The sequence below is a fragment of the Falco peregrinus genome, chromosome 4 (genome assembly GCF_023634155.1).
Source record: "Falco peregrinus isolate bFalPer1 chromosome 4, bFalPer1.pri, whole genome shotgun sequence".
In the NCBI taxonomy this organism is placed as follows: domain Eukaryota; kingdom Metazoa; phylum Chordata; class Aves; order Falconiformes; family Falconidae; genus Falco; species Falco peregrinus.
Window position 1 is genome coordinate 32,022,142 of NC_073724.1, and position 26,210 is coordinate 32,048,351.

The 26,210-nt window shown below is 37.3% G+C and overlaps 1 protein-coding gene across 6 annotated transcripts in view; it reads left to right on the top strand.

Annotated features, from left to right (window-relative positions):
• The window catches only part of CNKSR2 (connector enhancer of kinase suppressor of Ras 2), a 220,812-nt gene that overhangs the window by 146,016 nt on the left and 48,586 nt on the right, over positions 1 to 26,210 (top strand). For all 6 annotated transcript variants that reach the window (XM_055802894.1, XM_055802895.1, XM_055802896.1 and 3 more), the window contains 5 exons: positions 12,725 to 12,773; positions 13,572 to 13,744; positions 15,895 to 15,968; positions 18,491 to 18,562; positions 24,681 to 24,748. In XM_055802894.1, coding sequence (XP_055658869.1) covers positions 12,725 to 12,773; positions 13,572 to 13,744; positions 15,895 to 15,968; positions 18,491 to 18,562; positions 24,681 to 24,748 — 436 coding nt within the window. The remainder of the gene's footprint in view (positions 1 to 12,724; positions 12,774 to 13,571; positions 13,745 to 15,894; positions 15,969 to 18,490; positions 18,563 to 24,680; positions 24,749 to 26,210) is intronic.

Consider the following 26,210-nt stretch of genomic DNA (forward strand, 5'->3'; position numbering starts at 1 on the left):
CCAGTGAAGAAACAAAAAGAAACCTTCTAAATGATACTGTATGTATTCTTTCCTTTGAATACAGCACTTTATAAATGCAGTAAGTACAAAACAAGTAATTAAAATAGTGTTTATGTTGTTAAAATCAGTGTAAGAACTTCATCTAGGCCGTAAGTGAACTGTGCAGCATATAAAATGAACAAAATGGTGAAACAGTTAACCAATAACCAAAATGTGCCTTACTCCATAACATACTTGTGACAACTGGAAGTGATTGGGATAGCCATAAGATCATTGTGCTAAAAGGTAAGTCTTGATATTCCATCCAGGTTTGGTAAAAATCTGTTCCAAAATAAATCTTCTCCATTTCTGAGAGAAAAAGCAAGAGAGAAACTGCATATAAATTCCTTGCTAATTGAAGATGGCATTGTATTATTTTTAGACTAGTGCAATCAATGTAGAGGAACAGAGAAGCCTTCTGGGTCTAGTCCTCTGCTATTGCAGTTAATCACCTTCATTTAATCCTATTCAGATAAGTTTTAAACTCCATATTCAGACATGGTCTGAATTGTTCTTGCTAATGATGGGACCAGTAAAAGGTGGTAAACGGGGTGAATGGTTGTCATAATTCCAAGAAAAATGTTGGACAGAGCAGAGGAAAAAGAACAAAATTATAATTAGCCTGCCAGCAAGAGAAAGGCATCATTCCTAATGAATTTGCTACAGAAAAAATTATCCAAATGCCTCAGAAATCAGCATATAGTGCATAGGATAATAGGATAATTTAGTCTGGGAGGGACCTCAGGAGGTCTCTACTCTGTTCTTTGGCTTAAAGCAGGATCAGTTCTGAGGCAAGACAAGGCTTTTCAGGGCTTTGCCCAGAAAAAGAGAAAAGTTTTTTTGTTGAAAACCTCCTGAGATGGAGGCTGCATGAACTCATGGCCAACCAGTTGCACTGCTTGGCTGTCCTCATGGCAAAAAAGTTGGAGATGAGCAATAAAACAGATTCCAGCAGTAGCTGAGAGGATAGCAGCTTGCTTGAATTTAAGGCATAGTTTCTGTTGTTTCATTGCTGTTAAGCTAGAATCATCTTATGAAAGTGCCTCAGCAATCTCACATTTGTTTTGCCAGTTCTAGACCCTCCATTCTTTTAACTCAAGACTGAAAAGAGTGGATGTACATATGCAGCTTTTATACCTGAGTTCTGGTTAAGCATACATTTTTTGAAATAGTAATATTTTATCTCCTCAGGAGGGAATGCTAAGTTCTTGTAATTATATGTAATATTATCTGCATTGTTCATGCATTCATATTATTCCTGTCGCAGATGAGAGAATAATTTTCACATCTGCATTGCTTGTCTTTGAAAGAAGCAGTTAATTCCATGAAATTTCTCTTATTGGGGAAGCGGTTGCCAAAATGAAATTTAAAGGTATTTGTATGTGGGATATTTTACATCTATTTCTATATACTCTGTCATTTTTTATTAAAATCCAGAGTTGACTATTGCAGCAAAGCAAAGTGCTCCGGAGATGAGGTAAGATTGGTTTATGGGCCTTCATGAAGCACAATTGGACTTTGTTGTGGAAAATTTTTATTTCAAGCTTTCTCTATTACCTTCTTTCACATATCACCATAAGGGAAAAAATGACCTGTTATAATTTCTTTCCATGACGAAGCTGGGGAATTCTTTGAAAATGAGAGAGTTACTGTAAAGGTCATCTAGTCCAGCTCTGCCAGTCTAGATTTATTCCTTACTGCGTATGATATAATGCTCTGAAAGTGTAATTTTACATTGTCAAGAGATGTAGACTATTAAATCTCCCAGCTCAGAACATTTCCTAATTTCCTTTCACATCCCCCTTGGTGGTTTGTTTTTTTTTTTGTTATCTATTTCAATTAATCATTCCTGCTTGTATCCTTCTTTTATTATCTGATATGCCTTTGTAGGTATTAACATTGTTTGTACACCAGTAAGCTACATTACCTGTAGCTGGTACAATCACAATAGCACTGTTGAAAGATATATTTTTTTAATGTAGAATAAGTGGTTTAGTCCCTCAGTTATTCCCCTTTGATAAAGAAGGGATTAAATGCAGGATATTGGAGCAGAGAAGTGTATGTCAGACATTGCACAGAGAGGACTCAGAATGAGTTATCACTGCACTATTATGGGAGTGTCACATCTGTGAGAACTTAGATCTAGGTCCTGACTTCTCAGCTGGCTCCTCTCTGAACTCCTTTCTGCACAAGGGAGGTATCAGGACAACGTAAGCAGTGAACCAAGGACACTGGCTGGCATGCATCGTGAATGCCAAATTCTAAAAAAACTTGTATTGAGTGGTGAAAATGTTGTTTGAATTAAGGGAGCGCAGATGCCCATTTCAGAGTACTTTTTTATCAAAATGCTTTGACAAGCAACACAATTGTTTCTGAACAAGTGATTTTTTTCAAAGTAGTGATTTTGACTCTGCGGGAGTCTCTGCCCCATTCCTCTGCCCTTCTTATGTTGTGGTGGCCCTTGGAGCCTATTGCTGACACATGATGTGGGAGATTGTATGGTTGCACCTGTGAGGAAAATGGCTCATTGCAGCAGTGTGGCTCCTGAACAGAAGCTGTTTTATTAGGTGTTTCTATTTTACTGGAAAGAAGTGCTTGTTGTTTAGTGCCTGATGTCTGAGTCAGCCAATACACCTCCACTACTGTGCCGTGGAGGGAAAAAAAATCCTGTTTTTCATATAAAGATAACTGCTTTTTGTCCATTTCTCAAGTATATCCTTTTGCTTTCAGATTAACCCAAGTAGGTAATATTTCTAACACTACAGAATTCTGACTTTAGAAATGAAGTGTAAAGCTAATTTTGTAAGCTGGTTTGTACTGGTAAGGTCAGCATAGCCAGCACAGAAGACCTAATGTTATCTTTCCCCACCTTCTGAGAAGTGCTGTTTCATCTTATGCTTAGAGGAAATTTTACTGAATTCCAGCAAGTAATGGACTTTTATCCTGGAGTGAACTGTTCTTTTTCTACCTTAATTCATAGCTGCAATGGTATGAATTTTAACAGACTGCATAATAGCTGAGGTACAAACACTTTTTCCCTCATTTCGCCATGGAAACTGCCCTCTGTTCAAAGTCAGAATGAGTTTTCCGTTTCTTTCACTGAAAGAATATTATGCCCAAGTGCTAACAGAGAATAGCTTGCAAGAGTATATCTGCCTCAAAGCAAAAGTCTGTTTTCTCAGGTCTGCCCTCGTTCATTACAGAGAACCTACCATCCCCTGCACTTTTCTCTGTCACACAGTCAGGATGAGCAATATGAAAGATATCATGCTGAGTGACACGATCAGAAGTATTGCTAACTGCTCCTACGAAGGAGCTGGGTATGTGCTAGCACCTCAGTGTTGTAGGGTGGCATGAGAGCTTTATTTTAAGCTGAGGATTTTTCATCTAGAAAGACCATGGGACTGATGCAAGATTTTGTTAATGCCCTGGGGCTGACTTCTGTGGTACTTTACAGTAGTTTTCAGTTTTCTCCCCAAAAGGTCCAGGATCAATTCCATGCAGTGTCACAGACCACCTCTCTAATCTAACATAGATCACTTGCAGAAAGCTTCCTAAATCTGCTTGGATACTTTTATTATTTTAATGTTTAAATAAGCATACAGAGGAAAACTTATCATTCTCATGAATAAGTCAGACATTTCCTAAGCAAAAACCGATTTTTCCTGGAGGAAACAGCATCGTTTGAAAGAGGTTTGCTTGACTGTCTGATATCTGCTGGAGGGGCAACATGGCAGGGCACAAGCAATGCCTGAGGCTTCTGGGGTGGCTCATCTCAGTGATACTTTGTGAAAGGATGAGGGGCAATGGACATAAATTGAAATACAGGAAATCCCATGTAAACATAAGAAGAAATTACTTTTACTGTGAAGATGGTTTAACTGAAGCAGGTTGTACATGGAGTTTGTGGAGCCTCCACCTTTGAATATAGTTAAAACAAACTGGACACAGCCCTGGGAAACCTGCTGTAGTTGAGCCTGCTTTGAACAGCAGGGTTGGATAAGATGATCTCCAGAGATGCCTTCCGGCCTCAGCCGTTTTGTGGTTCTCTGACTGGTCCATTCTCTTCAGCAATAGATTAAACTGGGAATTGCTCTGTGGTAGACATTGAAATAAAGGGTTAAATACTATTCTGTGTTAATTAAGTTTTTTTTCCTTCTTAAATGGATGCAGCTGAGACATACATAGTGATGGAACATCTTGGACTTTTTCCATTAAAGAATACATAAAGTTTTTGAACCCTCCCTTTCTCTCTTGGATTACTTACTGTCAATAAAAACAGTGTGGGAGGTACCAAAATTACATGTTTCACAGTAGATGTAGAGCAGAAGAATGATCTCAGAATAAATTATTCTAATGAACAGCACTTGTCTAGTTTAACTTTTTATCCTCATTTGCTTCAGGCAGCTATGACAAGTGCTGCAGTCTTTGTTCTGTCAGTCAAAAAGACAGTGGGGGAATATGAGAACTCTCATTTATATTTGATATTGTCCAGAAGTTGTACTGCTTCAGTTTTTCAATTAGAGTCCCGTGGCTTAATGGCTAAGAAGGAAAATCTTTCCCTGGTGGTGGAAATCAGAACCACTGTATATTACTTTCTCAACATGGCCTGAAGATTTGTTCTGATTTTTCTAAGTTTTGCATGCATTATGCTAACAACTTTGCGCAAACAATTTGCACTAACTTCTGCAACTGAAAATTTTCATCCAGCTAATGCATCATTTGCTGCAGAGCACCCCCCCCCCCCCCAGATTACAGGAGAAGGTTTAGGGATGGGAGAATGAATGAGAATCCCTGAACAGAAGAGCTGTGCTTGCTATCACATTTCAGACAAGCACAGTTCTGTCATTAGCTAGCGTATTCTTCTTGGACAAGCAGCTCAGGAACAGTTATATGAAAAGATTAGACATTTTTTATATTGTCAGCCCTTGTAGACTTATGTAATAAGGAGAGCATCCTGCACAGATAATGTAGCCATTGCCTACAACAGAGGCAGCTAGAAAGTTGGAGGTTTCAAGGTCTCAGGCTGTTTGTTACAGTAAAAAGCTCTTGGCATATAACTCTTAAGACATACTGTTTCTTTATCCTTGTGGTCATGAACAAAATGCATGCATTGGGAATTCATGGTCAGAGCTCCAAAAATACAGGAACCCAGTTAGAGCTGTGACTGTGCATGATAGATGGCACAGCCATGTACTGTAGATATAGTATTTCCTAGAAGCTGTTTGTAAAGCTACTGTGGGGAAAGGAGAGAAGGAGTAGGAACAGGAACAAGGCCATTTGTTGTCAGATAAATGTAGAAAATTATGTCATCTGAAATGGACTTCTTGGCTGCTGCTGAGAAAACTATTGCATTGCCAACTTTTGCAAATACACATTTGTTTAGCCTTAGTATTGAAACACCTTTTTGCAGCTCTAAAAAAGAAAAAAAACAAAACAAAACAAAACAAAAAAAAAGAAAAACAAACAAAACCAGGGAGGAGGAGGAATATAGTGTGCAGGATAACATACCAAACCATGAATTGTGGGATCTGTTCTTCCAGTGACTGTTAGTATGTCTGTGACTCTCACAACCCAACTGACAAAACCAACGATTCATGCTTCACTGTGTTTGCAGTACCTACCATTCAAAAGAGAAATATCTACAGGGTATTTAGTATAATGATTCTGCCTTACTTGTTGACATTATTTTGTGTGTACTACAAAAGCTCACTTTTTAGAAGTTTGTTCATACGTAATGTTCACGCTGTGTTTTAGTATTAAATGTCTTAGCTAGAACCTTAGTGGATGTTGTGCTTTTAAACCCACACATATTTTTATTATAGAGTGTGCTCAAGAGCAGTGAGAGTTGTGCAGGGAGAGCAGAAGCATCTGTTAGCAAAGCACCAAAAGGTCAAGATTTGATTCAATAAATTTTGCTTTGGGAGGCAAGACTGAAAGTTTCAGGGCATTGTTAATCAACTGTGGCATCCTTTGTCTGTAAATCACTTTTCATTCCAACTCACCATGGATTTCTGAATTACTCATATATGATGACTGTTTTGTCATCAGCCTCTGACTTTAGCATAAGAAATATTTCTGGATCTGCTTTCATAAATCCACTGCTTTGCTTTTGTATTAGATTTCCTCTCACATGGACCATCCCATTTACTGCGTTTGCATTTTACCTATCCAGAGTGGTGCCCCACTTTTGGAAGGGTTGTGTAAACTAGAGCTCGCAGCATATTTAAAATACTTTATTCACAACTTAGTGCCGCTTGGTACCAGTTTGGGGCAACCACATAGTTGTAGCTGCAGATAAATCAGAGAATGTTGAATGTATTAAAAGTTCAAAATTCAGAAGTAAACTATTCAGCAAAATATAAGAAGACAATACAGTAGGATTTGGAATAATCTTAGCATTTGTAATGACAGGAGCAGGGATATTTCCTAAAACACCCTGCATGACCTGAAAAATCAGGTATGCCAAGCATGAGGTTTTTTGCAGATAATCTATTAGCAGTCTCTGAACCCCAATCAGCACACAAAACTATTCAAACAAGGCAGTGAAGTCTTTGCCTTCCTAAACAGGATCATAACTTAGAGCGTAGTTTTTCCTTATCCCACATTTTAGTAGGTTCCCTTTTGAGTGTAATTTCACCCACAGATGCTTCATTTGACCCTTAGCCCTGGTAACTGATTCCTTCAGAGCATCAAGTCATGTCTCGCCTCTTCTCTGCTGTGCCAATAAAAGTCCCGTGTGGCTAGCTTCAGCTCTTGTTCCAAAAACTGCCTTGCAGATGCCCTGTGTGGACTCAGCTAGCTTCAAGACCTAGCTGACTATAAATTGTAGTCTTCTTGCTTATTTTGAGGGCTAAACATGATAAAAGGTCAATACCTGTTCCTGGTGTAAACAAAACAGCTGTTGTGATTGAAATTCTGCTGCTTGGTTGGCAGGTTTCAAACTTTCTGAGCTGCCAGAGGTCTTTGCTCATCATACCTTTGTAAAATAGACATTGAAAGTTATATTTTCCACAAATATCCATGGAAATAATTAATACTATCTATCACTATCTCTTAATGGAGATTAAGCAAGATGGTAAACAAAAAAATTTTGGAAAAATCCTCTGTTGGGAGTACCCTTAAGCATGTTGTTCATAGTGACAAATAGTGTGACAGTGCAATATAAATAGCTTTGAACTTTCCCCCCTTTTCACTATTCTTTTTAGCCTTAAAATTTTAGATCTCAACACACCAAATGCAAAGAAACATGTATACGTGGTGTATCAAAACTATGAAAACAATGTTGCTGGTGTTCTCAACGTATTGACTGTGAGAGATCAAATAATTGGCAGCACCAGCTTTCATTTTTTTCCAGATACTGTCTTTTCCATCTGCGGGAGAAAGTTTCAGTAATCAGAAACGTTACAAGCTACTCTACTGAAACTAGAGAAGGTTATCTTTGAGTGACAGAGGGGAACTGTCTGACTGTAAACAGTTCCTTAGTATCTAAACTTGCAGCTTGAGAAAAATTGGATTCAACTTGAGCTCTCAAAAAAGCTATAAAGATACCTGTCATTTTCCTTCCCAATCAGACTGAGCTCAAGTTCAGGTAAAAGCGTTAGAGATTATTATTGTTTCCATAACCTGGTTTTTCTTCTGACTTTCCAAAAATGAGCAAGTGGCAAATCTCTGAAGAAAGAAATAAGCACTGGGAAGAGGATTTTAGGAGGCGTCAAATTTAGTACTAATTGCTACGGCCAATCCAGATCTTTAGAGAAGCTTCAGTTATGGCCTTTTTTTTTTTATATATATAGACCTACAAATTCTGCAGCCATGGAGGGGTTCATGTAACTATTAGAATACATCTGCTTTTTGGACAGGGATGTCACGTTCTCTTGGTCACAGGTGGAATTTAAATTAGATCTTACAGAAGTTCTTATATAGGAAAACTTTGACCCCAGATCTTTAGACTTCCTCCTCAGACTCTTCAAAGTTTGGCAAAATAACCCAGTCCTTCCAAATCAATAGTTTTGATAACCAGTCTGCTTGTCTTTTACTTTTATTTGAGGTATCAACTGGAATACTAATTTTCTAACTTTCATCATAACATGAGTTTTATCAAATATTAATCTCTCCTGATAGCAGTTTCACTGCAATTTAATATTGGTATTGGAAGATCAGTTTATTAAATTTCCTATTTGGCATGAAACAAATAAGTTAATTGAAATGTAAATTATTTAACACTTTTCTTTAAATACATTTTTCCAAATAGAGAGCTATCAAATTAATACTAAAAGTCTCATTTCTGGAAAATCTTGTCTTATACATACAAAGATGCTGATGTGTGATTGTGTGCAAGCAGATATTGTTGATAATACCATCTGTATGTGACTATTTTCTTGCAGAACAACCAAATACAGTTCTAGGGCGTTAGTGACCTCTTTTGTTAGTGTGAGCCTCCATCTGGAGGTTTTTTACTATGTATTACTGTGCTATAATCCTGAAAGCATGGAAAGGCATACCACAGGGCGGATTGCTCTTTACAGCTGTGCCATCTTGTGATGAGCTTTCAGAACTCTGTCAAGCGTTTCGAAGAGTGTCGAAGTAAATATAACACACATAGCAAGTTTGGTAATGAACAGTTGCAGGGAAGAGGAGAACTGTTACGGTTCTTCCTTGCACAATGAAAACTCCCTTGGCTGATGGGATGTGCAGCTAACCCCTCAGAAAGGCAGGGCTACAGGCAGGTTAGCACCTTATTAAAAAACCAGAAACATAGCAAAAATCCCTTTAATAAATGATTTTTTGTTCCTTTTGAAATACATGTGCTTTGGAGCACTTTCGCTGATAGCAAAGTTAGACATATATATATATATATACCTAAAATGTTTATTTGATATTCTACTTAGATGTGCAACTGTCAGAGGGCTTAGTTTAGGTATATTATTAAACACAACAAGCCAAAAGGCTCGGGGTATTCAAAGGAGTCGCAAACAGCAAGTGACACCTTGTTTTTGGTTAATGGAAAGTTTTGCTAATTGTATTTTGGGGAACTGAAAAGCATATAATTCACTATATGATTAGCATATAATTCAGAATATGATTAAACAGTTTCAAATGTTCTTCAAGAATGACAGTTTCCATTGGTTAAAGTATTCCATTTCATCTTTTCAGTGACAGTCTTGTTTCCATTTTATTTATTATTTTGAGTTACTAACAACTTTCTTTAATATAGAATGCTGTTTTCGATTTCATTTCATGCTTGATCTCAGAATTAGTAGGAAAGGTGAATTCTTGGAAACTAGGACAAATTGTATGTGAAAGCAGTTGCTCAAAGCTCAAGATCTATCAGAATCAAAATGCAGTGAACATATGTTGAGATCTGGCCTTGTGGGTGGGTGATTAAACAGTCTTGCAGCAAACTTGCTTTAGTACAACTAGATTTCTGGTTTTGGTGTGAATCCAGAGTTTTAGGGTTCATGGCATTAAAGAGAAGTATTTATATGATCTCCATATTTGCCACATCATAGAATTAAGCTGTAAAAGGGGAAGAATTATGGTGGCTGACATTAGTACAGGTCGCTTAAAGAGCTTGTGGAATTGGAATCTCCCTCTTTGGAGGAGCTGGATCTAGGCTGGAGATGACCCTGAAGAACATGATCCAGCCTTGGCTTCAAAGCAAGCCCTGCTCTGAGCAGAAGGAAGGACATGACCTCCTTCATCATTCTGTGATTCTAGACGGCACTGAGAAAATGGTGTTAAGCATTATCTAATAATTGGAAAGAGAATGCATTTGATGATTTCCTAAAAAAAAAAAAGGCAACAGAAGAAACATTTTTAGATTTTATCCTAACTTGGGGTTTTTTGCATTACCTATGATGTGAGTTAGAAACTGAATGGCAGTGACTGATGAACAGTGCTTATACATCTGGGTAAAAAAATAGCTGGTGCTGTTTCTGTAAAGAACAAACCAACTTAAAGCCCAAAGTCTATGTAAAATAATCTATAGTGTTAGCTAAAATCACTGAAGTCAGTTGAATAGTTCCCAGGAACTTCACTCTGTTGTAGATTTTGTCCTTAATTATAATTTAATGAGCTAATTTAGAATAATAACTGAATTTAATGAAACCTTTCTATTTTGCAATATGACATAATGTATGGAAAAATGGCTAGACATCTAAATTACATGCTGTCTTCCTATTAAAAACTGATACCCCTTCATTACCCTTTCTTCCCAAAAACTGACTCAGAAGTTGAGAGGTGCGGGCTCACATTTGCAGGTTCAATTTACAGACAAAACATTTAAAGAGAAGGCTTTTCATATTGCTCTCATCTGCTTTCAGAGTCACTTATAAGAAAATCAAGCAGAGGTTTTCCTTTTCTGTTTTGGCATTGTGAAAATATTAGTGCAGAAAAGTCAAGCAGCAGAAAAAAATTATCTGGGTTGTGAACTGAGAAGTACTAAGGTGAGAAGTTTTGGGTTTGTGCAGGTGTGTGTTTTTTCAACCACTTGAGTTAGGTAAGATTTTCAAAACATCTAAGAGGGATTTATTTGCACATTTCTGTCCAGTAACTCTGTTATTCCTGGGCCATAAAGATCTCTCTTCATCCTACGCAGGTCAAAATGTTTGATGTGACATAAGCTGGGATGGTGTTGCTGTCTTGGCTTGCTGAGAGCTGGTGCTGATTGAATTGATACCAGTAGCAGAAGAAAAAGGACAAGAGCCAGGGAATGAAAACAAATGGGCTCGTTTTTCCTCCACTGTTTTGAAGTGGAAGCCTGTTTTGACCATCTGAGGTGGCAATACAGTTGAGTAGCTTTTTTCAGATATGGTCTACAAGGGTTCAGCACATCTACTGAGTCAGTTACTTTTTTATATTACACTTAATAATCGTTTGTATTGCTGGTAATTTACCCCCACGGACATGTTAGTATTTACTGCCTGAGAATGTCTCAGCTGTGCGGTGAGACGTCCTTGGAAGCTGAGCCTCGGCCTCCTGCTTGTGAGCTCAGGTGTGCAGGAAGCAGGGAGGAGAAGGTGAAAAGCAGCTTCTTGAACCGAAAAGGGAGCCTTGTAAGATGGGGTGAGGGTTTGTCTTATCTGCTAGGAATGGGATTTGGGTTCACAGGGCTGTCAGTGCTTTTGCTTAGATGTATTTTTGTCAAGTGGCACAAAAACTTTGGGTTTTTTAATTGATTCATGGTAAGCTGAAGTAAGAAGTTTTAATACTCGGACACTAATGTGGCCTTTTCTTAGTTTCAGCCCTAAGACATTTGTCTATCTTTATAGAAAACTAAAATTCAAAATAACTAAAATCATGTCTTTAAATTTTGGAATGATTAAATACAGAATTATTTTTTAATTCACTAGAGTGATTATGTAAGTCAAAGGTTTTTAACAGAAGTTACAGTAGAATGTGTTAATAAGTATGGCAATTTTAATAAGCTAGGATCTTAAGTAAAGGAATAATTTCTATTCTGTCTCATTGCCAAGGCAATGGTTTGGTTCATGGGAGTGGATCAACTGGAGGGAAATACTTCCAGTCAAAACATAGTAAAAAATATAGTGTTTTCTATTTCAGAATATTTATTTGGGAAACTTTTTTCCCAGTTCTGATTTAGTAGAATTCTATTGGTGTCTTGAAAAACATTAGACCCGTTTCTGAGCAAATTGTCTGATGTTCTAAAGACCATGTCATGGTTTCAACTGGGATAAAGTTAATTTTCTTCTTAGTAGTTGGTACAGTGCTGTGTTTTGAATTTAATATGAGAATAATGTTGACAGCACACTGATGGTTTTGGTTATTGCTGGGTGATGTTTACACTAAGTCAAGGACTTTTCAGTTTCTCAGGATCTGCCAGCGAGAGGGCTGGAGGGGCACGGGAAATTGGGAGGGGACACAGCCAGGACAGGTGACCTGAATTAGCCAGAGGGGTATTCCATACCATACGATGTCACACTCAGTATATAAACTGGGGGAAGTTGGCTGGGAGCTGCTGATTGCTGCTTGGGCATTAGTTGGGCATCAGGTCAGTGTGTGGTGAGCAATTGTATTGTACATCACTCTTTTTTTTCCTTTTGTTTTTTATTTCTCTCTATTCCCCCTTTTCATTGCAATTGTTGTTGTTATTATTTATTTTACGTTATTTCAGTTATTAAATTGTTCTTATCTCAATCCACAAGTTTTACCTTTTTCCTGATTCTCCTCCCCATCCCGCTGGGGCAGGAGGCAGGGTGGTGAGTGAGCAGCTGCGCGGTTCCTAGTTGCTGGCTGGGGTTAATCCATGACAGACCATCATATAAATGCCTTCACACCTGTGGTAGACAACGTGTTAATTTGCATATTTATGTCAAGAAGGCCTTAATTAGGTGATGTCTTAGACATGCACAGGTTGAGTAGCCTCACTATCATACTACCCAAAAGGAGACATTCCTTATTAACAGAAAGAAAGATGACCATCTTAGAGAGAAACTTCAGTTTTGGCAAACGAATTTGTGGTCTATTTTAAGATGTTTCACTGTGTGCTTTTGCTTTACAACCTTATGAACAAATGAACTAAAATTACCTTTTTTCTTAGGCCTATAAGTCTGTTGGCTGGTGTTACCTGGTGATGACTTCACTGTTCACAGTGTTACACTTCTTTTATTATGTTAAATATAAACAGTGTATTTTCACATCTTCTGTTTTGATTTTTTTGTAGACATTTCAGCAGTCTTCTCTACAGCAGAAAAGTAAAAAGAAGAACAAAGGTAAAAATTAAATTTGTTTTCACCTATTGATAGGAAGGGGATTGCCAATATTAATGCTTATGGTGTTGCAGTATCTGAGGAACCAGAACTTGTTAGCTCCAATCCAGTGTTTGGTTATGTTGATTGTGTTGAGAAGGTGTTAGTCCGTTACTGATGTCTCATAGTTTCTTAATGCTCCTTCACCTACATATATCTGCTCTTGGGTTTTGGGTATTTTTTGGATACTGAGACTTTAGCCTCTTCAGAGCCAAGGCTGGTTTTTCCAGCTGTGTGCATGTAATGCCTTACTGCAGCCCTTGCTCATTACCTAAGCCATCATGTATTTTATATCTTTGTAAATTGCCTTCCTTTGATTTAAAAGTACAAATGCCTTAGGAACGGTTGAGTTGCAAAATGATCTGCAAAGTGAGGGTTTTGAATACCCGTGAAGTATTTACATAGTTGTATTTGGCAGCCAAGTGTGAAAGAACATGAATTTATGTGCTGTGTGTCTTTTCTCTGTAATTTTTTCTTTCTGTGTTGTGTGTCATTGTCATCCCCCCTTTTTTTTCCTTCTTATCCACAGAATATGAGCTCTGTGAGGTGCTGACCATGCCTGGTTTCATTTGGTTTTTGACTTATGGTGCCTTGCATAGACTTTGTGGTCGAAATAGGATGTTTGTAATAATTTATTCATGGGAAATTGAGGTTGAAATTTTAAATTAATTTTCTTAAGCAAATGCATAGCTTTCTGACTAGCTGTGTTGTTGATTTAGTGGACAAGTCAAATCTTTCACATCATCTTGTTGCCATTTTCAGCTCCTATTCCTGGTAAAAGCAAAAGGCGGATCTCGTGTAAAGATCTTGGTCGAGGGGACTGTGAAGGCTGGCTTTGGAAAAAGAAAGATGCCAAGAGTTACTTCTCCCAGAAATGGAAAAAATACTGGTTTGTCCTGAAGGATACATCTTTATATTGGTATATCAACGAAGAGGTAAGCATCTGTGCTCATTATCTCAACAAATACGCTGTGTAGTGCTGTTGTCATGATTTAGTGGAAAGCCAGTGCTTTGAGTGCTTATATATGTGAGTAACTATTCACCCAAATAATCACACTGAAATTAATATTAACTGCCTGACTAATATACCATTAAGGTCTGGGGACATTTAGTCTTTCAAATTCACCTTTTGCTACAAGGAGAAATAACGTACTTTCCTGTGTCCTGCTCTCACCAGTCTAGAGTAAATCTGTCCTCAAACCTTGAAAGGGAAACGGTAGTTATTTAATCCTGTCATTCAGGCTTAGCAATGGGAGTATAAACTTTAATGATGTGCTGCCTGGTGTTTCTTGTTTATCTGTGCTAGTGAAATCACCAAAATCTCTGGCAGTTAAGGAAGATGGTTTTGTTTTCTCAGTTGTATTCTCCTGTCATTATTTCTCTGTAGCTGTTGGTATGATTTCAGTGCTCATACATGCTGAACTTAAGAGTGCTAGAGCAGCCCAACTGAATTGTGTACAGCTTTGATTGTGCAACATGTTCTGTATTAGTACACATTTATTTATATCAACTTCAGCAAAAAAGCTTTTTGCCAGTGAGTTAGGAGACATTAATTTTAAACCCTATTAGTCTTATTAATAAATATGCTTGGATAAAATCATTGCCATCATGTGGACGCACTCAGTCCTGGATTTGTTCTTTTAATCACTCCAAGCATTTGTACTTAACCTGTTTTAAATACTGTGATCGCTAACTTTTCCCTGAGTAGGCAGAAAGCAAGTTGTTCCATGAACAGTTACCAAGCCTCATTTTCCCACAGACTCATCCTCTTTGTGCCTTGATCCTAGCTTCAGATCAGTAACTCTAACTCCCTCCTTTCCATCCTACCTCCTCAAGTGCTACTGTGAGGTCTTCATCAGGGCAGTACTTCATATCTACAAGTACGACAACTGGTCACCAGCAGTGGCCAAGGAGCATGTGGAACTGCTAAGCTGTGCCTTACCTTCCCATGGACAGGGGTCTGAGCACCTCTGGTTCCCCCCGTCCCAGTTTTCCCTGAAACTTGCTGAGACTTGATTACTTTTGAGACCTCAGCTGCCTCACCGGAGTGTCTGCAATCACCAGTAGATTCAAAAGCTGGCAGGGGGAGCCTCAGTGGCAGATGGACAGACAAGCAAACAGTGCTCTTGCCAAAAGTGTGTTTCCTTAGGCAACCATACAAAAAAGTAATAGCAAGATTATTCTAAACAGTGTCCTTTTAATTTAAAAATACCTGCTAATGCAAAGCCTGTTACAACCTTGTACCTTCCACAGAACAACTTTAGTTCTGGTTTTATATGCTGATTTGTGTCTTTCATTTATTCATTTTTAAGAAAACAGTCATATGGACTGCATATGTAGCATAAATAACCATGGATATAGGGAGAAAAAGATCATCATTCCATGGAATTCCTTAACATCCATATGTGTTTTCTGCAGCTTCACTTTCATGATCTGTATTAATTTCTCATGCAACGTTACGAGCAGTTAGATAAGAGATTCTGTGGTTTTCTGTATTACTGGCTTAAAATAAATAACACTTTCAAATTGTGAGAAGTCAAGGGAGATAGAATATCTGATAAAATATACTATGTGCACATCTTTAGAGGAGAGCGGAGGAAGGTCAGATATCTTCTCTCTTAAGTCTTGGAGAGAGATGAAGGTAGCTGAAGGGATATCATGCCTCTTAGCTGTGCTATCATAAAGATGGTAAACAGCACACATTGAAATTGCTTTTCCCCCTATTTCTTACAGTAGACTGCATTTCTCCTTAGTAATTAGTCCATCTTCCCCCAAAATTAACTAATTACAATTACTAATTGCCTGAATACATTTGGTCATGTTGTATATTTTCAAATGCTGGTTCAGCTGTGAAATTGTTTGAGAAAACTGGGTTTTTAAAATTGTATTTTACACCGAGGGATCTGCCTTACTACTTTGGCAAAAGTCCCAGTGACTTCTGTGGGAGATTTGCCAGAGCAGAGCATACATCAGTATTCCTTATGTAAGAAGCAGGTAAGTGAAAATACCTTTTAAGTTTTCAGTGTGGTGATTGGTTTTTTTTCTGACACCTTAACAGCAGTAATATCTAGAACTGTCTTTGCAGGATGAAAAAGCAGAAGGATTCATCAGTCTACCTGAATTTAAAATTGACAGAGCCAGTGAATGCCGCAAGAAGTAGTAAGTATGCTCAGAAATAATGCAATGATACAATAGAAAAAGTGGATCAAAGGAGAAGTTTTTCCCTTAAAACAGTGATAGACTTTGTTACAATGATCATTTGGCTGTATCACAAATAAGCTCATACTGAACAGGTAAATTTCTGTGTGCCCTTTAAGAAGGTGTTTTTACTTTATCATGAATCACAGTGCTTGACTAGAGCAAAATTAATGAAGAGCAAGAAGGCTGCTTGGCTGCTTCTGTCCCTTTATTTTCCTATTTTTTTTCTTCTTTGTTTCCTTGGGTTTTGGCAGACTTTTTGTTTGTTTGTTGGGGGTTGGAGTATGTGTGTGTGTGATACCTTTAAGCTCACACTTAAAAGCTTTACATTTAATAAAGAGACCATCCAAATAAAAGTCCTCTGCTCAAGTTTATGGCCAGGAATAAATCTTTAATGTAACTCCAAATAGTTAGCATCATCTCAGAGTTTGATGACACAGTGTATCAGTCCTGAGGCAGAGTGAAAAAAGAGAATGACAGTGATTTGCTGTGCTTTTAAGGTATGGCCTAAAGGTTTCACGTAACTTTCCTTCTCACCTAGCTGTGTGCGCCACTGTCCAGATTTTTGCCATTGCACAAATCCACTCATTATTTATATGCAAATTCAAGCATATGTAGCAATGTGACAGGTACATATTCCCACAGAGGTGTTTTTAGAGTCATTATTGTTGAAAACTTTTTGCCTTGCCTTCTAATGTTTTTTTACTGGTTGGTATTATTACTATTATTATTATTATCATCATCGTCATCATCATTATTATCATCATTATTATTATCATTATTCATTTATTTATTAATTTTATTTTATCAAGACTGTAGAATCACTGAAATTTGTACATAAAAGCAATTACAAAAGTAAAATGATATGATCTTTAGTGCATACAGTTCTAAAGAAGACACTGACCTTGTATCAGTTGGTCAACATATCTCTTCAGGATGAACTCTACTCTTCACGATGGTCTCAAAGGGCAGAAGATGAAAACTGCATTTAAAAAAAAAAAAAAAAAAAGATACGTCAGCTTGGGCTTATTGTCCTGTGTCTTGGGCTGCATTGCTGAAGTGCTTCATTTTTTCCTTTTGTTGGGGCAGCATAAAATCAACTCATTTCTCAGAATTGCACCCTGCTTAAATTGTTTGGTTTTTTTTTACTTGATTTGGTATCTAGTGGATAGTAAAACATAAAATGTGGCTATTAAAATTCCTTGCTTGCTTGGGAGATAAAGATAAAAACTCCCAAGAATCCAGATGACAGATGCTGTAACAATTTTAAGAAGTCAGGTTTTGGGTCTTAGTAACTTGTCACCGTACATCTGCTTTCACTTGTATTACATTGTGTCATGTTCTAATGCATTAGACGAATTCTTTTTATGTCAATTGTATGTTACCTTCGCTAGCAGTAACTTTCCTGGATGTCAATTTCATATCATTGGTTTCTTAAAAGCTATTTTCATGTATTTACATATGTGTACATACACAGACATATATATTGGAAATTGAAAGCATGATACATATGAAGAACATCTTTACCATTTTTGTGAGACACAATGGATTAGAGAGAGTTATTTTATTTATATCTTTTTATATATATGTATATATAAAATCCATTGTGTCTCAGAAAAATGCTGATAATGTTCTTCATGTATTGTGTTTGCAGTTTTCCTTATTTTCTTTGGGACTGTTACATATTTTTTGTTCTTATTTTAAGAGAGACCTTGAGGCTATTCTCAAAAATTATTCTTCTGTACTGTAAATTATTAATTACTTTCAGATGCATTTTCTGGATCTTCAAGTACTTCACCATAAATCTTTATCCAACATAGTTTAAAAATTCTTTCTACTAATTTATTTCATATTATGTATGAAATGCAGTAATCCTCTCAGCCCAGTCATGATGATTACTTTGGTGGAAAGAAAAGATGAGATGTAATTGCCCATTGCTTAGAATGACCTCAAGAACACAGTGTTGATTTATAACAGCTTTTCAGAAGTCAATCAGCGCATCACATTTTTCTGTGTGAAATGCAGTCATTGGAGCTAAAGGTAATGCCAAGGTCATCAGGATGTGAGAAATCACCAGGACTGAGAGTTTTTGTGTTGTATGGAATAAATTGTTCAGTCAGTTTTCTGTTCAGAAAAACTGACACCTACAGATAGGTGCATCAGCAAAATTATCTGATACATAAAATTATGTCCTTAAAGTTAACTTTATCCAGATATAGTACACTGCAGGTAATTGTTGAACAATATTTATGCAGATATGAATGAAGCATTATTCAGAAAGAGGTACTTGAGGAGTATTTTACTTAGTGAGATCTGGCACAATCCTAAAAGTTGTATGTTTATATACCGTTTGGGGGCATCCAACAACTCAGGAAATCTGAAATCATCTCATTCTTTGGTGACCACACTACCTTACATTTAAAATAAAATTAAAAAAAAGAGTTGTGCCATTATAATTGTATAATTATGTTTTTCCTCTACAGTGCATTCAAAGCCTGCCATCCTAAGATCAAAAGTTTTTATTTTGCTGCTGAACATCTAGATGATATGAACAGGTAAGGAAATCTAGCAAAGTTTGAGGAACCGTTCCTTAAATGTGACACTTCTTGAAGCTAGTAATAACATGGTGATGATAAATTGCAGGTTAATCTAAAAAGTTGAGTTTAGTAGCTGAGAAAATAAGTGCAGAGTAGCATTGTTTCTGAGTGGCTGCATATGCTAAATACTCAATACATGCAATTTATTTTTTTTAAACAAGTTTGAAAAAAAGTTTGAAGACTTTTAGAAACAAGATTCCCTCTTTCTAAAAAGAAAGGAATGTAGCATGTGAAACTACATCCAAACACAGTTTCAGAATTCCAGGTTTCTTCTTTTCTCTGTTTGGCACCTGTGAAAGTGCAGTATCTCCAGCTCTGCTTCCCAGCATACCACCGAAGACATGTGATGCTTGCTCTGAGGATGCTACTATTTCTGGCCCTGGAGAGAACGAGAAGTTGGAGAAAGATTTAAAGCAGTCATTAATTTTTCTTCTGTTGGTGTTGAAAAAGAAAGTGGAGATTATAAGGAATGAATTTTGCACATTCTCTCTACTGCCATGAATTTAACCAACATGTTGAAGTGAAATTTTTATTGTATTGAATTTAGTGGGGAAAATTTCAGCAACGGAAAAAGAACAAGGACTTAAGTCTTATTTCTTTGGGTATTGAATTTTACTGTTACCTATTTCAGGCCACTGGTGCAATTCTTTTTATTTTTTCCCCCCCAGAAAAATGATTGAGACTTCACCACAAAATAAACACAGCTCCTCTTAATTCATTTGAATGATAAATTACAAACATGAATCTCATGTCTGTTCAAATATTTGGGAGTTTATTTATTTTCATCATATAAACTGAAATTTATTCAGTTCAAAATAATAAGCCGTTTTCATCATATGGCAGAGGATGCAAAAAAAAATCTATTACTGCAACCTGAACTTTGTTCTATCTGGGATCATGTCTGTGGACATCCTTGGTGAGCAAAATTGCTTTTAAAACAGAGGAAAAAGGAGATAAAACTCAATCCATAAAACTGTTAGTAAGTGCTATAACCATGGCTTAATCTCTCCTGCATGTACTATATTCAGCTACCTGGCAGAGCACACCTTCAGGGTAGTGCCAGTTCTTTACTGATAATATTTGACTGGAAAAGTATGCCGATACTATACTATGTTTGCTTTCGTTTAGAAAGAGCTGTCTGTTAACATTTTTTCAAAAGTTCATGCATGACTAAGGCTCACTTCAAAAGTCTGTCCTCAGTTAGAAAACTTAAAACCTTTTTATTTCTTTGTAACTTTTTAGGCTTGCCTTTCCTTGATAATTCTGTCAAGCCAGTCACTCAAAGTACAATTTGCTGCGCAGCAAACAGAATAATGGCATGGTCTATTCAGCATATCCTGAACTACAGGAGTAGATAAATTATTTCTGTCAGGAAGTCCTCAGTCAGTATGACAAGGCACCTTGTTTCTAAGAATAAAAATGTATATAATTTTTCAGTAATTGGAAAGCAGCAGCAAATATTCCTCAGTACTTTAAAAATATATTGCACAGCCTAAAATTCAAGAACTAAAAGATTTTTAACTTCCCAGCACAAGTAGTCTTTTTATCATATTTTGAAATAAGTGCTTATTAATTTATTTAGGTTGAGCGTGACCCAATTGTAATCTGAATTACGCACATGTAAATTTAAAGTAACTCTATCAAGGTTTATGGAATCACTTGAAATTCTTACATCTGAATTGCCATCAGAGTCTCACCAAATAATTTGATTTTTTCTCTTTGTTTAATGTATTAGAGAAACTAGTTCACTTTTGCAAATGTTGAATTAACTCAATATATGGGGAAAAAAAGTGGGTTACTGAAAAATAATCTTTCAAATGCAGAGCTAATAAAATATTTCCTGTGTAGAAGCATTTTGTAGTCTAGCTGAAGTAAAATACACAATCAAGTTATTAAGTTAAATTAAGAGTGTTTTGATCAAGTACTGTTCTTTCTGTTGTCAGGTTTATGACATACATTTTAATTATGTATCATGCAGTCATTTCAGTTCTGTCTATACTTGAAGCAGAAGAAATAAAAGTAGAAAACTGCTAATACATAGTCCAATTGAAAGTTCAAAATGGTTCAGTTCCCTCATCCCTTGTATAAAATGGTCTAGTTGTTTTTAAAAAAAAAAATGCACGATATGAAGGTTTTGTTTGTGTGTATCTACTCACATAAAATGGGTATTTTAATCTCAGTTAACTCTGTCATGATTTAAATTTTCTTACTACTTTTATGACTGTGCCACACCATTAGGCTGGTAAAGAGACTGGAGAACTATGATCACTGAACTTTATTGTTGTGGCATCTGAAGTTCCTTTCATCTGCATGGTTGCAGCAGCAAAATTGTTCTTTCTACCCTCATAACATGCTTAGTCTGAGTGAGGAGAAGGACAGACTATCCTTTATCAATGCAAAATACTGTTTTGCTGGTATAAATGTACAGTCATAGAAACATCTAACTTCAAAATTCACTGTTATTCCCATTCCAAGAAAATATTCTGATGCAGAAGGCAGTCCATATACATCTACTAGATGATACTATATGTAACTATTTTGATTTTCCGTGGTAACTGTGCCTGCTACTTTATGGACTAACCATTTGTTCTTTACTCAAAAATCCTGATCAGCTCAGAGGCAAATGCATCTTTTTCAGGGTTGGCCAGCTTAAATACTTGAAATACTCTTACTTTTCCTTTTTATTCCAAACTGTCAGTTTTTTAAGTGATGACATATATGGCTACCACAATTGTATCTTCTAGGTAGGAAAATCCAGTCAGTAACTTCATGTGGAATATTTGTCTGAGAATTTCCTTGACCTACTGTAATTGAGCTGTCCTCTTACTCTTTTTGTGACATTGAGTATTGACATTTATAAGAGAAATGAAAGCTGACAAGTCAGCTTGTAGTATTAGCACATGAGAAAATCTTTGCAAGATTTCTAGTGAAGGCAACCTCTAAAAATTCTCCCACCACATCTGCAGGCCTCTTCATTCTGGTTAAACTGCAGTTGGTACTTAAAGACACTGTAAGGCATCCATATTCTTGTCCTATATCCTTGAGCTTTATGAATAAGGACAATTTGACACCCTGCTTTGACTAAAAAAACATTGCATGTACCTGGCATGAGATAAGATAGAAAAATGTTTCCTAATGTTTTGTGAGAATACCATTACTGTGCATTCTTCTTTACAGAAGTTACAGGTCTACACAAAGATATATTTTTTTTTATCCTGTTCTATGTGTCATAATTGTTTTAATTAAATACTGACAAGAAATGTATGTACTATTCTTAAAAAGAAAAAAAATCTCCAAAATCAAAATCGAGATGACTGCTACAACTACTAGTGCTGCTGTATTTATTGTCATACCTAACAAATAGATCTTATAATTCTTACAAGAAATTTAAAGCTGCATTTGCAGTAAGGAAGGAATATTTTCTTGGCTTCTCACCCTCTAAAAGTTACAGTGGCTACCAGGACACAGAACACTGCAGGGAAGAAAGACTTAAATCCTCCCATGTCCTAGTAAATATTCATAGTAAGGAATATTTGTATAATTGTACACTGGAACATTTGTCTGTAAAGTGGACGTGGTTTACTCCTTTTCCATTCTGCAGATCTTTACATTTCCCTGTGATACAAGCCCAGTGCATTGGATTTCTCATACAATTCTAACTTAAATGAGCCATAACTCTATCCAAGCTTTATTAAGATAATGTTAATTCTCTAACCATATCTGAAGAAGCTTTAGCAGCCACATAGCAGAAAATATGCAGAAGAAGTCAATACCATTCTTTAGTTTCTAAACTGGCAAACAGCTCAAAAGCTGTTTGTTAGTGGTTTATAGCCACATCAGTGCTTTCTCATTCACCCTACAGGCATTGCAGGTGATATTCCAAACCATGACACAGATAATGATCTGCAGAAAATCATCAAATGTGAAGTCAGTCTGCTGTCTTTCTCTCAGACTGGTATACATTTCCTGGGCGGTTCTTATCAGATTATACTTTTCAGGAAATAACATTTTTCTGGAAACAATCATCTACTGTAGCTGTAAGCAGTATAATGGACTGTCAATTAAGTGTTTGTTAATTTAATCAGTTACCTTACTGTCACGCATGCTTCGTGCAAAATGCTATCTCATATTTAGGGCAGAATTAAGTTTTCCAACAGGAGAACCTTTGTAGGTGTACGGTCTAATACTCTGTGGTCAGCAGCGCTCTCCAAAGGAGTTCTGTAGGTGGCTGTTCCCTGCTGGCTGTGCTTGGGGTGTGGTAAACCGTGAGCTGAATGGGGAATGTGAAATCCAAAGTATGCAAGAGGGAGCAAAGGGCCACCACTGTCTGCCATGCCATTTGACAAAACAGGCACTTGTCTTCTGCTGCTGCTTTACCCTTTGAACACGGACAAGTTTGTGGCCTTTGTTGGTCCCTTGGCAGCACGGGGCTGGAATGTTTTGAGTGAGGTTCCTGCCTCAGTGACTCTCATTTGGGCTGGCAAAGCTGTCGAGGCAACTGAGCTTTATTCCCCAAAGAAGGCCTTCACATACCAGGAACGTGAACCTAAAAGATAGTAGCGGGTCACCTTTATGTGTGAAGATGTGAAATCATTGTCTGAGACATGATTTGTTGGATTTTTGTACCTATGTGCCAGTTATTTTTATAAGTGTATGGCACTTCCTAACAATTACAACTGAAATTTTAAGTCTCCTTCAGCTTCCATATTGTCTGGTAAAAATTTTGATTGTATGCTAACATGAAGTATTCTGTAATCACTTCAGGAGTAATTCTCTAGTTTTCTTCCCAATGTTTGGTGATTTATGGACCATTAACATGATTTACAGATCATATATATGATCACTGTTTGTGGAAGGACAGTGACAGGAGTTAATTTTGAGGAGAGTAACTGTACTTTATGATCTGATGCCTGCTTAGTTTGCACTGAAATGTCTTGAAGGCTGGCATGCAGGAGTGATTATCAAGGTGTATCCCTTGCTGAGACAATACTACATCCTGTTTCTGTGCACACAATGTGCAAATGAAACCCATCAGGCACAGTTTTCTGAAACAGGGCTTTCACATTCCTGAAAAAAGCACAAACCTGCTTTCAGTTGTCCTCCTGTATACCCTAGCAGTAAAATTGCAAGCCAGTAGGTTGGCAAACCAAGCCTGTCAAATCCTGACTGTGGAATGACTGGAGCAAGTAATTCCAGGTTTACCATGGAATGGACAACCACGGGAGATTGTTGTAGTGATTTAAAGCCTCACTGACGGGGGACCTGATTTAGTGTAAGCATTTGTATAATGAATACCCTAATTGCCCCATGGAGGAAGAAGGCAGGTTGAAGCGGTGTGCTGCTGCAGGCAGTTGAGTGTATACTTGGCACACTGCTGGAAGACAACAGGAGTAGTTCTGGTTTGTTTGTTTTTTTCTTAATTTCTGCAGCTTTTGGAAGCATTTTTTCAAGTCTAAGTTGAGGGTAAAGCCTTATATATGAATTGCATTGTGGCAACTGTCTTTTCTCCCCCTGCTTCTCTGACATGAACACAAAAGTGAATTTTGATATGTCTCCTCTTTGTACTTGGCACTGTAGGTAAGCTCTAAAAGACATAATGGCATAATTAAACCTCACTGTTTGTGAGTGAACTTGTTCTTTTTATTGATGCTTTCTGCTCTGTTCCTCTGCTAAGTTGCCAATTCAGGCCTTAAAATATTGCTTAAATCTCTGGAAAGTGGTATTTATTCTTAAGAAGTCAGAACAGCAGGAGTACTGGTGTGATGACATATCTGTGAGCAGCAGACTTAATAGTTCTTTGATTATCTCCGAATCCTTTATTTTACAGATGTTTGACATCATACATGGTTTTCCATTTGAAATAAAACCTTTGCTGTGAAAAGCGTTTGTTCAACAGCAAAATCATAGATCTTTGGAGACTCCCTAAGTAAGAGTATCAAAGAAAACTGCTGTCTAATATGAGAAATAACATTGTCCCGAATCTCCTTCAGATGCTTTTAACTTTGTTTTTTGTAGAAATGCAGACAAAAATTAAGACGCTCGATTGGTATCACTGCTTTTTTTAATATTATTTCAGATGGCTAAACAGGATTAACATGCTTGCTGCTGGCTATGCAGAAAGAGAGAGGATCAAACAAGAGCAAGGTAATGTGGTGTTAGTTTGGTTTCTTCTGTCAGCTCTTACTGCAAGTTCATCTGTTCTTTTTTCCCTGCTGTGTATCAGGCCTCAATCTTGTCATCTGAAAGCAATTCACATATGAGTATCACTGTTGTTGCTTTAGAGAATTCCTTCTTTCTCAGGGGTTTTGATTAGCTCCTTCAGATTCTGGTCCACAGACACTGGATAATTCCTAAGAAGGCCACAGAAGATAGCTAAAAGCAGAAAATGTACTGCTGATACGCTCCAGTATGTGGTACCGAGGAGTTTGTGTCCCCTATCAGAAGAAACTTAACAATCTGTAAACTGAAAAAAAAAATTTCAAACATTGCACTTGGTGTTTGAATTCACAGGGGGCAGGAATGTATGAAATTGGTCTCAGAAATAAAACCAGTCTTCTAAATTCTGACATGATTGAGTTTCCCCTAAAGACTTTAATTTTAATGCCATTTAATTTGGGGGGATTTCTACTCTTTTTGCTATATTGAGGTGTGTGCTAAAGCCCTATTGGCATTTCATTTGGAGTTGCAGGTTTACAGCATTTGACATATGTTTATTTTTAATGTCTATATTTCATGGGTTTAAACAAGTGGCATATGGAAAATAATGAGTTGCTTTGCTTTAGCTTGCTGCAGTAGAAATCCTGTTTGCAGACAGGAAAAAGAAAGGGTCAGTCCTCAGTGGTGTTGGGGAGGTTGTTCCCTAGAGTTGTCAGTGATTCATAGAAGTGTTGCTATCCAGCTAGCTGTTTTGGCAAGCAGCTGGCTTTTGAATCCATGCCCTTTTTTTACAGATGTACCTGGCAGCAGGCACCAGAAAATTGCAGTGGTCATGACGATCCAGAGCTTATCCAAATGTCTGTCCGCCCACTGCCCACTGAGTCAAAACCTCACTTTTTAGTTCTGTGGCGCTGCATCCTTTATCAGTAGGGTTCTGTCTTTTGGCCCAAAAAGCTTACAGCTCGGAGCTGCAGCAGCAATTTATTTAATCTAGTCTTTTCTTTACAGAGACTGTATTTGTAACCATTTTTCAGGGAGAGTTGTGTTCAAAAGACTATCACTTTGAATTTGCCACATGGTGTCTTCCTTGCCCTCCAAAGTCATGGTTCTGTACCAACCTATATGACAGGAGCCTTAGCCCTGACCTTCTGGTCTGGTGCCACGAGGAAGATGCACATGCTTTGTCTCCCTGCAACATGTTGCTGCAGTGCAGTTTTCCTAGGAGATACTGTGCAAAAAAAAACTCCTTTCCCTGGTAAGAAGCAAGGGGTGACTTCGTCAGCCAAGTAGAAACATCAAGAGATTAGGATTTCTGTAGTGGTAGAAGATTAAAAGAAGCATCAGAAAATTATGTGTGCCTTGAGTCATACCCTGATTGCCTCACCACAGAGCATCCTAGGAGGATCAGCTAGGGGTTGAAGAGCAGTGTCTTACAGCATACTGCCATAAT